This window comes from Spermophilus citellus, assembly GCF_964194105.1.
Source record: "Spermophilus citellus genome assembly, chromosome: 17".
NCBI classification, from domain to species: domain Eukaryota; kingdom Metazoa; phylum Chordata; class Mammalia; order Rodentia; family Sciuridae; genus Spermophilus; species Spermophilus citellus.
Genome location: NC_138199.1, coordinates 55,458,076 through 55,470,189, shown reverse-complemented (window position 1 = coordinate 55,470,189; position 12,114 = coordinate 55,458,076). Strand labels below are relative to the sequence as shown.

Below are 12,114 nucleotides of genomic sequence, written 5' to 3'. Positions count from 1 at the left end.
ACATCATACCTAAAGTTAAGCACTACTGTCAGTTTCTTTTAAAAGTAAACTTTGGGGATGGGCACCATGGCACATGCTTCTAATTGTAGCAACTTGGGAGGGTGAGACAGGCAGGAGGATCAAATTGGAAGACAGACTCAGCAATTTTGTGAGACCCTGTCTCAAAAATAAATAAATAAATAAATAAATGGACTAGGGAACGTAGCTCAGTGATAGAGTACTCCTGGATTCAATCCCCAGTATCAAAATATATACAAATATACATACACATAAATGTAAAGTTTAGGCAAAGCACAGTAGCACATGCCTATAATCCTAGGTACTCAGAAGGCTGAGCCAGGGGGATCTCAAGTTTAAGGCTAGCTTGGATAGCTTAGAATGACTATGTCTCAAAAACAAAAATAAAAAGGGCTAGGAGTATAGATAAGTAGCAGAGCACTTGCCTATCATGGACAAGCCCTGGGTTCAATCCCCAATACCACCCCAAAAAAAGCAAACTTTATTGTAAACTTGATTATATTATTTTTCTTTTCTGGGGACAATGTCTAGAGGCACTCAGAATGGTCCAGCATTTCACATGCCATTGCAGGCTTTCCTACAATATAGCCTCTAACAAAACTAGGCTTTCCTGGACCCCTGGTAATATAATTATTTACCTTTATACCAAGGAAGTTAGGAAAATACAGAAAAATCTACACATGCTGTGTGTGTCCAGCAGAAAACCACTTAACTTTCTGTTCTGTTTTGTTTTTTGGTACCAGGGATTGAACCCAGGGGCACTTAACAGCTGACCCACATCCCCAGCCCCGTTTTATATTTTAGTTAGAGTCAAGGACTTGCTAAGTTGCTCAGGGCCTTATTAAATTTCTGAGGCTGGTTTTGAACCCTCAATCCTTCTGCCTCAGCCTCCAGAGCAACTGGGATTACAGGAGTGCACCCTCACACCCAGGGTTTTGTTTTTCTTTTGTTATTGATTTTTATGTGGTGCTAAGGATGAAACCCAGCCTCACACTTGCTAGGCAAACACTCTGCCACTGAGCTACAGCTCAGCCCCTCAAGCCCTTTCTTATATTTTAACATTTTTTAAATTATCAGTGAATCTTTATTTTATTTATTTATATGTGATGCTGAGAATCGAACCCAGTACTTCACACATGCTAGGCAAGCACTCTACCACTGACCTATAACCCAAGACGCTCTTGTGTTTTTTATTTACAGATATGGTCTCGCTGAGTTACTTAGGGCTTTGCGAAGTTGCTAAGGCTGGCTTTGAACTCGTGATCCTCCTGCCTCAGCCTCCCAGATTGCTGGGATCACAAGCTGCACCACTTCGCCCAGGTTATTTTAAAGTTTTGTAGGTGCACAAAGAGTCATAAAGATAAATAGAAAAATAAAGCTTCATTAAGTGATAAAACATCAAAAGGCTCTAAAAAAAGGAACTTTGTGACTTTTCCATATTCTCCGCCTTACCAGACCCCTCCACCACGAGACTTATCTCCAGATTCCATTTTTATTCAGCAGCAGTCAACTCATTCCTCATTACCAGGGATTGATGATAAGCTCTATGAATCTCTTCTTTCTGGTTCCATTTGGTCACTTACTGCTTATTATTAATGGAAAATAGGTCAGAAAAAAGCTGACAGGCCAGACCTAGTGGTATTTATGCCTATAATCTCAGCAACTCAGGAGGCTGATGCAGGAGAATTGCAAGTTTAAGGACAGCCTCAGTAACTTAGCAAGACTCTGTCTCAAAATAAAAAAGGACTAGGGAGAGTGTGAGGAAGTAGCTCAGTGATCAAGAACTTGCCTATCATAGGTGAGGCCCTTGATTCCCAGCATAATGTTAAAAAAAAAAAAAAAAAAAAAACCAGCCAGGGTGGCAAAGTCAGTAGTAAAGTGCCCTGGGTTCAATTTCCAATTAAAAAAAAAAAAAAAAACAGAAAAACAAAAGGCTGACAAGGTAAATAAAGTGTTCGCCCAGTATGCTGCATAAGCCCCTAGGTTCAATATCCAGTCTCTCTCTCTCACACCACACACACACACACATACACACACACACACACACACCCCAACACACCACACACAAAGGCTGACAAACCAATCAGTGGTTTGGTAAGTGGTTTGCTAAACTGTATTACCTGTGGATTTCAAGTTTCTGTGCTTTGTCTCTTTACCCTATGCCCCCTACCCAAAACATCTCTTGCAGGAAAAGTATTCTCTAACACAGGAAAGTAACAAAAAAAAAAGACATCTCATTCAATGCACTGAATAAATGCTTCTAAATAAATAAAAGATACACACTGACCTTGGCTCAGTAAGTAAGTCCCTTCCTAAGAGTCTCAGAGGCTGAAAGCACAGCCTCCTAAGCTCTGACCTCCAGTATTCAGGCAAGTGTTCAATTAATTATGCCACCTGATACCACTGCTCTAGAAATTCATGTTAATTCTGGTTACCAGTAAGAGGTCTCTTAAAAATATCTTTAGACACAGTAGCACATGCCTGTAATCCTAGTAACTCAAGAGGTAGAGGCAAGAAGATCACAAGGCAGAGGCCAGCCTGAGCAAGTTAGTGAGATTCTGTTTTAAAATAAAAAATAAAAAGGGTGGGGATACAGCTCAGTGGTCAGAACACTTGCCTAGCATATGCAAGACCCTGGAACTGTGGGGAAGAAAAAGGGTAGAGAAGTGACTTGGTTCATTTTTAGGTTCACCTTCTTCACAATGTACCACTCTGACCATGATCACATAACAAAAACATTTCTCTTTACTTAGAAACATTACTTAGTTTGGGTACTCACTGCATTTTGCCAAACTGCTCTATGAGCTACATGGAATAAGCAATGAAGAGGTAAGAAGGAGAAAAGATGGAAGGGAAGCCAGGCGCAGTGGAACACATCTGTAATCCCAGTAGTTTGGGAGGCCAAGAAAGGAGGATCGAGAGTTCAAAGCCAGCCTCAGCAAAGGCCAGGCGCTAAGTGAGACCATGTCTCTAAATAAAATACAAAATAGGGCTGGGGATGTGGTTCAGTGATTGAGTGCCCCTGAGTTCAATCCCTGGTACCAAAAACAAAAAAGATAGGAGGGAGGGAAAGGAAAAATACTGGGAATTATACAACCAAATCATACTATTATACTGTGTGCACAAACAAATATTTAACAACAAATTCCATTATTATTTAAACTATAATGCACCAATTTTAAAAAAGGGGAAGAAAGGGAAGGAAAAATCACAAGAATTTGCAGTAAAAATTTAAGATCCAAGTTCAAATCCTAGCTCTATCACTCACTAGACACATGATCTTAAGTTCATGATTCATTCTCTTTGCTTATTCTTCTGTAAGAACTGATATTAGGATTAAACAAGAAGTCTACCTACTGCTAGTTCAGAGGAACATAGTATAAATAGATAATAATTCCCAGGCTACTAGATATTTAACCTTGAAGGAATCAATTAAAACTGATAAGCCTGTTTTCTCATCTGTTAAACTGAAAAAGAAAAAAGGGTACTGTAAAGATCACATAAGGCCATGCACAGTGGCTCATGCCTGTAATCCTAGCTATTTGGGAGTCTGAGGCAGAAGGATCCCCAATTCAAGTTCATCCTGGGCACCGGAGCAAGACCCTTTCTCAAAATAACAAGGCTAAAGATACATCTCAGTAGTAGAGCACCCCTGAGTTCTACCACAGGAAGAAAAAGAAACACATAGGATGATTGCAAGAATGAAATGAACTGTGTCAAAGCTCTTTGTAAACTGTAGAGCACTAAGAAAAGGTAAGGGAGACATGATCCCCAGAAGAACTTGCAACAAAATACATTTTCAGCAAATGTGGTGGTTTCCTTTTTAGTAATGGGAATCAAACCCAAGCCCTTGAGCATGCACTCTATCACTAGAGCTATCTAGCCCCAGCCTAATTTTTAAAAATGTGTGATAAATGCTACACATAAGAATACCTGATTAATGTTGCATGTCCCAAATCTCCTGAGAACACTACTAACCCATGGGTAATCTTTATCCCCAGAGTTTAAGATGCAGAGTCAATTCAAAGAAACTTGTGCCAGGCACAGTGGCATGCCTGTAATCCCAAGGGCTCAGGAAGCTGAGAGAGGAAAAAAAGTTCAAACCCTGCCTCAGCAAAAGCAGGGCTTTAAACAACTCAGTGAGACCCTGTATCTAAATAAAATTCAAAAAAACAGGGCTGGGGATGTGGCTCAGGGGTCACGTGCCCTTAAGTTCAATGCCCAGTACAAAAAAAAAAAAAAAAAAAAAATGTTAATTTTATTTCACCAGACACAGCAGAGCACACCTGAAATCCCAGTGACTCAGGAGGCAAGAGGAATGCAAGTTCAAAGACAGCCTTAGCAAGATCCTGTTTCAAGGGGCTGGGGATGTGGCTCAAGCGATAGCGCGCTTGCCTGGCATGCGTGTGGCCAGGGTTCGATCCTCAGCACCACATACAAAACAAAGATGTTGTGTCCGCCGATAACTAAAAAATAAATATTAAAAAAATTCTCTCTCTCTCTCCCTCCCTCCCTCTCTCACTCTTTCTTAAAAAAAAAAAAAAATCCTGTTTCTAAAAAAAAAAAAAAAAAAAAAAAAAAAAAGTGGAGGGTGCTCGGGAAATAGCACAGCTGGGTTCAAGACCCTGTTTCAAAAAAAAAAAAAAAAAAAAATTATTTTTCACTCTACCAGGAGGCTCCTGTGGCTTCCTCCCCAAGCAATGATTAAAATCTTCCTCCATCAAAAAGAATGAGCCACAATGGTGAATATAACTTGGACTTCACAATGAGCCAAAATGGTTAAAAAAAAACTGGACCTCAACTTATGACTGTATAATCTTGTACTTTTATTTGAATGCTTCTGCCTTAGAGTTAGGAAAGTCAAAACACTTTAACAGGGTACAATGTTACTAAGCAGAAGATAAGATGATATTCAAGAAGCTGGGAGTGTAGATCAACAATAAAGGACTTGCCTAGCATGCGCAAGGACCTGAGTTCAATCCCCAGCACTGCCAAAAAACAGAGATATTCAAGACCAGTCCTCTCCCAAGCTTTCTCTTACATCTCATTATTGGGATAGACATTAAAGACTTTTTAGCCTGCAGTGACCTGACAATCGAAAATAAAACAGGTTCATTTCCAAGGAGTTGCTAGTTTATACCTTCTCTAATTGAGCTGTTACTAAGTATTTCTTTTAAGTCTTTCTTTTCATTTCCTGCTGGAATAGATATCCAGTAAACAAATATCCAGTTTATATCAACAGGTTAATTAGAACACTCACTATATCATCAAGATAACTAACACAAGCTGGCATCTTCCACTGGACACTATGAGTACAGGAATTGTGCTACTTCAGACTGCAAGCGCATGAAGTACTACACTACAACAGTTTTCTTCCAGGCATCTCAGAATACTTTACTTCTCTTCCACATGCTTAAACAATCCTCCAAACTAAGAAAATCCCAAGTCCATGCTCTTAAAAATGTTATTTAGGGGCTGGGGCTATAGCTTAGTTGGTAGAGTGCTTGTCTAGCATTCACAAGTCCCTGGGTTCAATCCCCAACACCATCATCAAAATCAAACAAACAAAACAGGGAGTTGGAAAAATGTCATTTAACCAATACGTAAATAGCTGCCCAGTTCAGCTGTTTTCAGTAACAGCCCAGCAGATACTCTGTAAGTGAATCTCCAAGAAGGAATTACAAAGCATCCTGAAAGGTTGGTTTCAAGAGAAAGACATAGCTTACTCATAAACATCTCTGCAAATGCAAGAAGGAATAAATGAAATCCAAAGATAACCCTCCAACCTAATTTTAGTGTTTAATTTCTGACTCTTCTTCCCAGCAAACCTTTTTCAAGACTTGGCAAGCAAGCCATACTGTAAGAAAAGATTTCTGGTAGTCCCCAAGCTATTAACATCTTGCTGCTTTCCTGAAAAAGTGGATAAACAATTAGTTTATAACAACACTGGTCAACAACTAAAACTAATCATTATAAAGCAAAACACTAAAATCAAACATAAGGGGCTGGGGTTGTGGCTCAGCGGTAGACTACTTGCCTAGCACATGCGAGGCCCTGGGTTCAATCCTCAGCACCACATAAAAATAATAAATAGAATAAAGGTATGGTGTCCAACTACAACTAAAAAATAAATATTAAAAAAAAAAGCAAACACAATCCACAAAATAAATAACAAAGAGCTACTGCTCTTTGAGGACAAATATATGATGAGAATTGCTTCTTAATTGCTCCCATTTAACAGTGCCACACACTCCAATTCCTTTTGATACTACAGACTGATCCCAGGGATACTTAACCACGGAGCCACATCCCCAGCCCTTTTAATTTTGTGTTTTTAGAAAGAGTCTCGCTAAGCTGCTGAGGCTAGCTCTGAACTCCAGATCCTTCTGCCTCAGCCTTTCAAGCCACTGGGATTACAAGTGACCATAGAGACCCTGTTTCTAAAAAAGTATCTAAAAAAGGGCTGGGGATGCTGCTCAGTGGTTAAGCACCCTTAGGTTCAATTCTTGGTACCAGGGGAAAAAAAAAAAAAAAAAAAAGCCCATCCAAAGACCCCTACACTTGTAGGAGGCATCTGACAAGCCAGTGTTTTAAAAATGTAAAGGTTTCAAAGAATGGGACATTCTGAATGCAACAGTCTTCAACATAAAATTCAAGACCCTTCCAAATCTGTCCTTGGCTATCACTAAAAAAAAGTGTAGCATTTCTCTGAATCTGACAATGCGCTCCATATTTGAGAAAATTAAAACTTACTAGCCTCAGTTAATCAATATTGTTCCAACTACCTATTTCTTGCCAAGAGAGACAAGTGAATATATATTATTACAAGAGTCTTCAAGAGGCAAAAAAAAAAAAAAAAAAACAAAAAACTTTCACCTTACTAATAATTCAAGACTAAAAGAGGCAGCTGCTACTAAAATCATAACTTACTCACCCAAAAGTATTAAACAACTACTCAGTACAAGGCTCTATATTTTCAGCAGCAAAAACAGGCACGGTTCCCATCCTTGCAGGATAGTTTGGTAAGACAAACATTAGACACGTATATAGTATATAATTACAAAAAGTTTATACATAAGATTAACCTTAAATCCCAATTTTCCCAGGACACACCAATCTGTAACTGTTGTTCCAGTATAAAATAGAAACATCCCGCTTTTACTCTAAAACTGCCCTCGAGCTGGGCATGGTAGCACACACCTGTAATCCCTCCTGCTCAAAGAGGCTGAGGCAGGAGGATGGCAGTTCAAAGTCAGCCTCAGCAACTTAGCAAGGCCCTAAGCAACTCAGCAAGACCCTGTCTCTAATAAAATACAAAAAGGGACTGGGCATGTAGCTCAGTGGTGGAGTGTCCCTGTTCAATTCCTGGTCCCAAACAAATAAAAATGCCCCAAAGCTGGGCACAGTGGCACATACCTATAATCCCAACAACCTGGGAGGCTGAGGCAGGAGGATGGAAAGTTTGAGGTCAGGCTCAGCAAGGCCCTAAGCAACTTAGAGAGACTCCATTTCAAAATAAAAAGGACTGGACAATATAGCTCAGTGGTAAAGTACCCTTGGGTTTAATCTCTAGTACAAGTACCACCATCAAAAAAAGGAAAGAAAAGCCCCAGGTTAATTACAAATGATAACTATGAGGGACAGAGATGATGAAAGAGAATTACATTAGGCTGATAATCAAAGAAGACTTCTTGGAAGAGGTACCATTTAACTGAGTCCTAATAGCTACTCCAATGGACAAGGCTTCAATCATTCTAGAAGAAAGTGTGTTCCAACTACAGGAGGCAGTACAGGCTATGGATAGGGATTGGGGCATTTTATTATTAATCAACATGAACTTTGGCTTAATGAATTGAAGAGTCAAAACAGTGACTTGAGTTCCCAGAAATCAATTTGCATATGGAAGATTAATATATCTCCTAAACATCTGAAGAAATGTTAGACCTCAAAATTCAAACATAAATACAAAAATGAAACTCTTAAGGCAGTGGCTTTCAAACTTCTGAATCTGAAAAATGCTGTCCAGTTCTTTACGCAAGAAATACATTCATGTGTGCACATATCCATATTACACAATTTCAGAAGGTTGTCAGGCATTATCCCTCATCCAAACCTACCACCACAAGTTCATGCAACTCCAGTTTTTAAAATAAGCCCTCTTTTACAAAGGAGTAAAAGCAGGCTCTCAATGCTACTTGGGTATTGTTTCTTTCTGGGTTTTGTTGTTGTTGTTGTGCTTGCTAGGGATCAAACACCAAGGTCTCACACATGCTAAACAAGTATCCTATCACTGAGTCACACCCCCAGCTCAACATATTTCTTAAGGTCTGCAGATATTCAAGAATAAAGAAAAAACGTAAACATTTTTTTAAAAAGATAACAAGCAATCGTGTCAATGAAAAACAGAAAACAGTATATAAAAGAGTCAAAGAGGCTCATCTTTCCCACCATTTTGGAGAGCCAGACCAACCCTTCAGTCCTTACCTTACTAACATTGAGTGAAGCTAGGGGAGGAGGGGTTTCTGTTCGGTCATTAATTATTTCCACTTCTGAAACATACTGTAAGTTTATGAGCAAGATATCTGCGTGGTTAGGCTTTCCACTGGAAGAGGGACATTCTGGTGAGAAAATAAAGTTAAGGAAAACAGGGCAAGCAGAGGCACAACCCAAAGGAACATAGAAAACAATTCACACAAGGCTTGTGTAATAGGCATGCAACAAGCAAAAGGGTCTCACAAGATTCATAGCTCTCTCAGGAATTTGTTAACCTTCCTCCTGCCCAAACCCACAACCAAAATATTTCAAAGAATTAAATCCATACACAACCCAAAACTGGAAGCCTCAAAGGGACTGTCACTTTCTATGAGTTTTATGGAGAGGCATAAAGCAGTTTTAGAGCCTAGTACTATTTGCCTAGAACCTATGAACCACAAAGAAGAGCCAGTACTTTGTATTCTTGGTATAATACAATATGACGCTCTCTTTATTTTCTCGGGTTTGAGATTTCCCATTTTGCAGAGAAGAAAACTACAACACTGAAAAGGAAACTCACCCAAAGTGACCCAACTAGTTAATTCATTCATCCATCCATTCATTCAACCATTTACTAAAAGCCTGCTGTATACCAATTAAAAGTAGAGTAAATCCTCCTTCTAAGATCCTTCCAACTAAACCAATGAAGAAAAAGATCTTGGTCCAAGTGTGACCTCTTGTTTAAAAAAGAAAGAAAATGCAACTATTCTTGTTCTAATTAGTTTAAGAAGACACCTTCTTAAACTAGAAATCTATAGCCAGTAGTTAAATGAATTAAAATGCATGCCACTCAAAGGCAGCAGACTCAGTAGGAAACTTCCTTTTGAAATACAACATAAAGGACTATTCCTCCAAAAAAAATAAAAAAATAAATCCAAGAAACCCACCTGTAGCTCCAATAAAAGGGGAAGCCCTGGCAAATTTACTCCAACCAGGAAGTGTTTTGTTCCCAAGGCAGAGTTTCCTAGGATAATTCAGAAAGCATTTCCACCCCAAAGGTGCAAGCAAGCTTTTCCATTCAGTTCAACACTGCTACTTTCAAAAAGGAGGGCACTACTATGGAAAAGTCAAGACTTAATCCATGTGTTGGATTAAGTAAGAAAAAAATGAGACCTTACTGTCACTTGTAATCCAAACACCATACATGAGCTCCTGAAAAACGTGGCAAGCCCTCTTTGGACCAGGCTTCCAATGCAAACATCCCCCAAACAGCAAAATTCCAAATGACTGAGAAACCTAAAAATCAGCACTCCCCCCCAATACGGCACCACACAAACACAGGCACCAGCAAAACCAGCCACCAGTCCAGATACAAACTCTGTCCTACAGTTACTCTCCTCACAACCAGGCAAGGCCCATTTGGTCACCATCCCACCGCCCTTTCTTGGAATAAATCCCATCAGCAGACACCAGCTCCCAAATTCTGTACCCTTGCCCTACAAACAGTCCCTTACCCTACACACCCCCTCCCCGTAAGATTTTACCCGCCCCCCATTCCATCCGGGCTCCAATCCACCAGCCCCCTCCCACCACTACCCTCTCTCCAAATCACTGTGTCCCCTCTCATGGCGTTTTTCCCGAAAAGCCGCCCGCGTGTCAAGCACCCCTCCACCCACTGACCCTCGGTTGGGGCCAGCTCCCACAAGGGATAGGAGACAGAGACCCCAAGAGGACCAAAGGGCCAGCAGGAGGGGGAGGGGAGCCCAAGACCGTGCGCATGCGCCCCGGGCGCCGCGGTAGCCGGTCGCCCCTAGGCCCGGAGAGGGCCCTAGCCGCCGCCGTCGTCCCCCACCCCCCCACCACCGCACCTACACGCTGGCCCGGCCTCGGGCTCCACGCAGGGAAGGATACTTAAAGCCAGCATTTTGGACTGGTAGTCGAAGGCTACCACCTCGCCCTGCAGCCGCTGCTCCTGGCACGTCCGGCACGACACCTGGCTCCCAACGCTGAAGTACTCACCCGGAGGAGCCGCCATCTTGGGAGAGCAGCCGCGGCCGGCGGCGGCGGCGGCAGCAGCGGGCGAAAGCCGGGCCCCCAGTAAGCGCCGCGCCGCGACGTACGAGGCGTGATGATGTCGCACGCCGGGGCGTGGTCTTGTGCTGGGTGGGGCGGGAGCCTAGGTGGAAGAGCAAAGAAGAGAAAATAAAAGAAAATCCGAGTACAGTAATCATATTTATGCAGCTTCTCCCGCATGGTTTAAGTGTATGTAAGGACCATTTTAGAAGTTAAGAACAAATTACCTCAGTGGAATAGAGAAAGGAAAGAGCTACAGCCCATTTGCTTGCACACCTTGCACACAAGAGTGTAATGAATGGACCCTATAATATATATTATCCCATTTTTACATATGAGGAATCAAAGGCTCTGAGGACTTAAGGAGACTCGCTCAAGATGATTTTAACTAATTACAAAAAGGTTATGAACAGATCATTGGCTATAGAGTTAAACTGGAGTCAATCTCAAGTCTGCCATTTATCAAATTATGTGACCTTGAGCAAATTACTAAACCTGATTATTTTATTCATTGGTATATAAGTATTACTTATTAAGCATCTAACAACGCTTAAAGTTAGGAATCAACATCCTCATTTTACATTTGAAGAAACTCTTAAACTATAAAAGTTGCACAAGGTCTGCCTGTTTCCAAGACATGTAGTAGGACCTTAATAAATACTAGTTCCCAGCCATGTGTAGTAGCTACCCTTAGATTAAGGCAGGAGGATTGCCAAGTTTGAAACCAACCTGTGTAACTTAGACCCTGTCTCTAAAAAAAAAAGGTGGGGGGAGGGAGGGTTGGAGATGTAACCTAGAATGTGGTAGGGCCTGGGTTCAATCCCTAATACTACAAATAAATAGTATTTCCCCCATGCTCACCCATCTGAGCCTTGGAGCCCAAGACGCTTCCTCATCTCCCTCTTTGCCCTCTCCCTCAGAAAGCCAGGCAAAAAGAAGAAATAAGGAGTGGTACTAGTGACCTAATATACAAAATAATTATTTTATTAACCTTATGTAAGGTAATATGCGGGTGCATATTTAAACCCATCACCACCAATTGCCATCCCTAACCCACCCATCCCATAATACAGAAATATTGGAACCTCATGTATGAGAAATAGTTGACCTTTCTCTAGTCCAGAGAGAGGCAAAAGGCCAGCATTGGCATTACAGAACCTGAACAAAGTTCACAAGTGTTTCCTTGCCCTGTAAGAGGCAAAAACTTCCTGGTGCTAGGAATATTGGACAATCATTTTACTAGTAATAAAAATTCTAGCTGGGTGTGGTGGCACATGCCTATACCTAGCTAGTCAAGAGGCTAGGGCAGGAGGATTGCAAGTTTGAGGCCAGCTGCTGCAACTTAGGGAAACCTCCCATCTCAAAAAATAAACAGGGCCAAGGGCTGGGGTTGTGGCTCAGAGGTAGAGCACTTGCCTAGCATGTGTGAGACACTAGGTTTGATTCTCAGCACCACATATAAATAAATGAATAAAATAAAGGTCCATCAATAACTAAAAAATATTTAAATAAAATAAAATAAACAGGGCCAGGGATATAGCTCAGTTACAG

General features: G+C 41.1%; 1 protein-coding gene across 1 annotated transcript in view; it reads right to left on the bottom strand.

The window, feature by feature from the left end:
- The window catches only part of LSM12 (LSM12 homolog), a 28,418-nt gene extending 17,817 nt beyond the window's left edge, over positions 1-10,601 (bottom strand). The window contains exons 1-2 of the mRNA XM_081272678.1: positions 10,402-10,601; positions 8,503-8,636 (exon numbers count right to left, since the gene is read on the bottom strand). Coding sequence (XP_081128804.1) covers positions 8,503-8,636; positions 10,402-10,525 — 258 coding nt within the window. The 5' untranslated portion in view covers positions 10,526-10,601. The remainder of the gene's footprint in view (positions 1-8,502; positions 8,637-10,401) is intronic.
- Between the last annotated feature and the right edge of the window lie 1,513 nt (positions 10,602-12,114).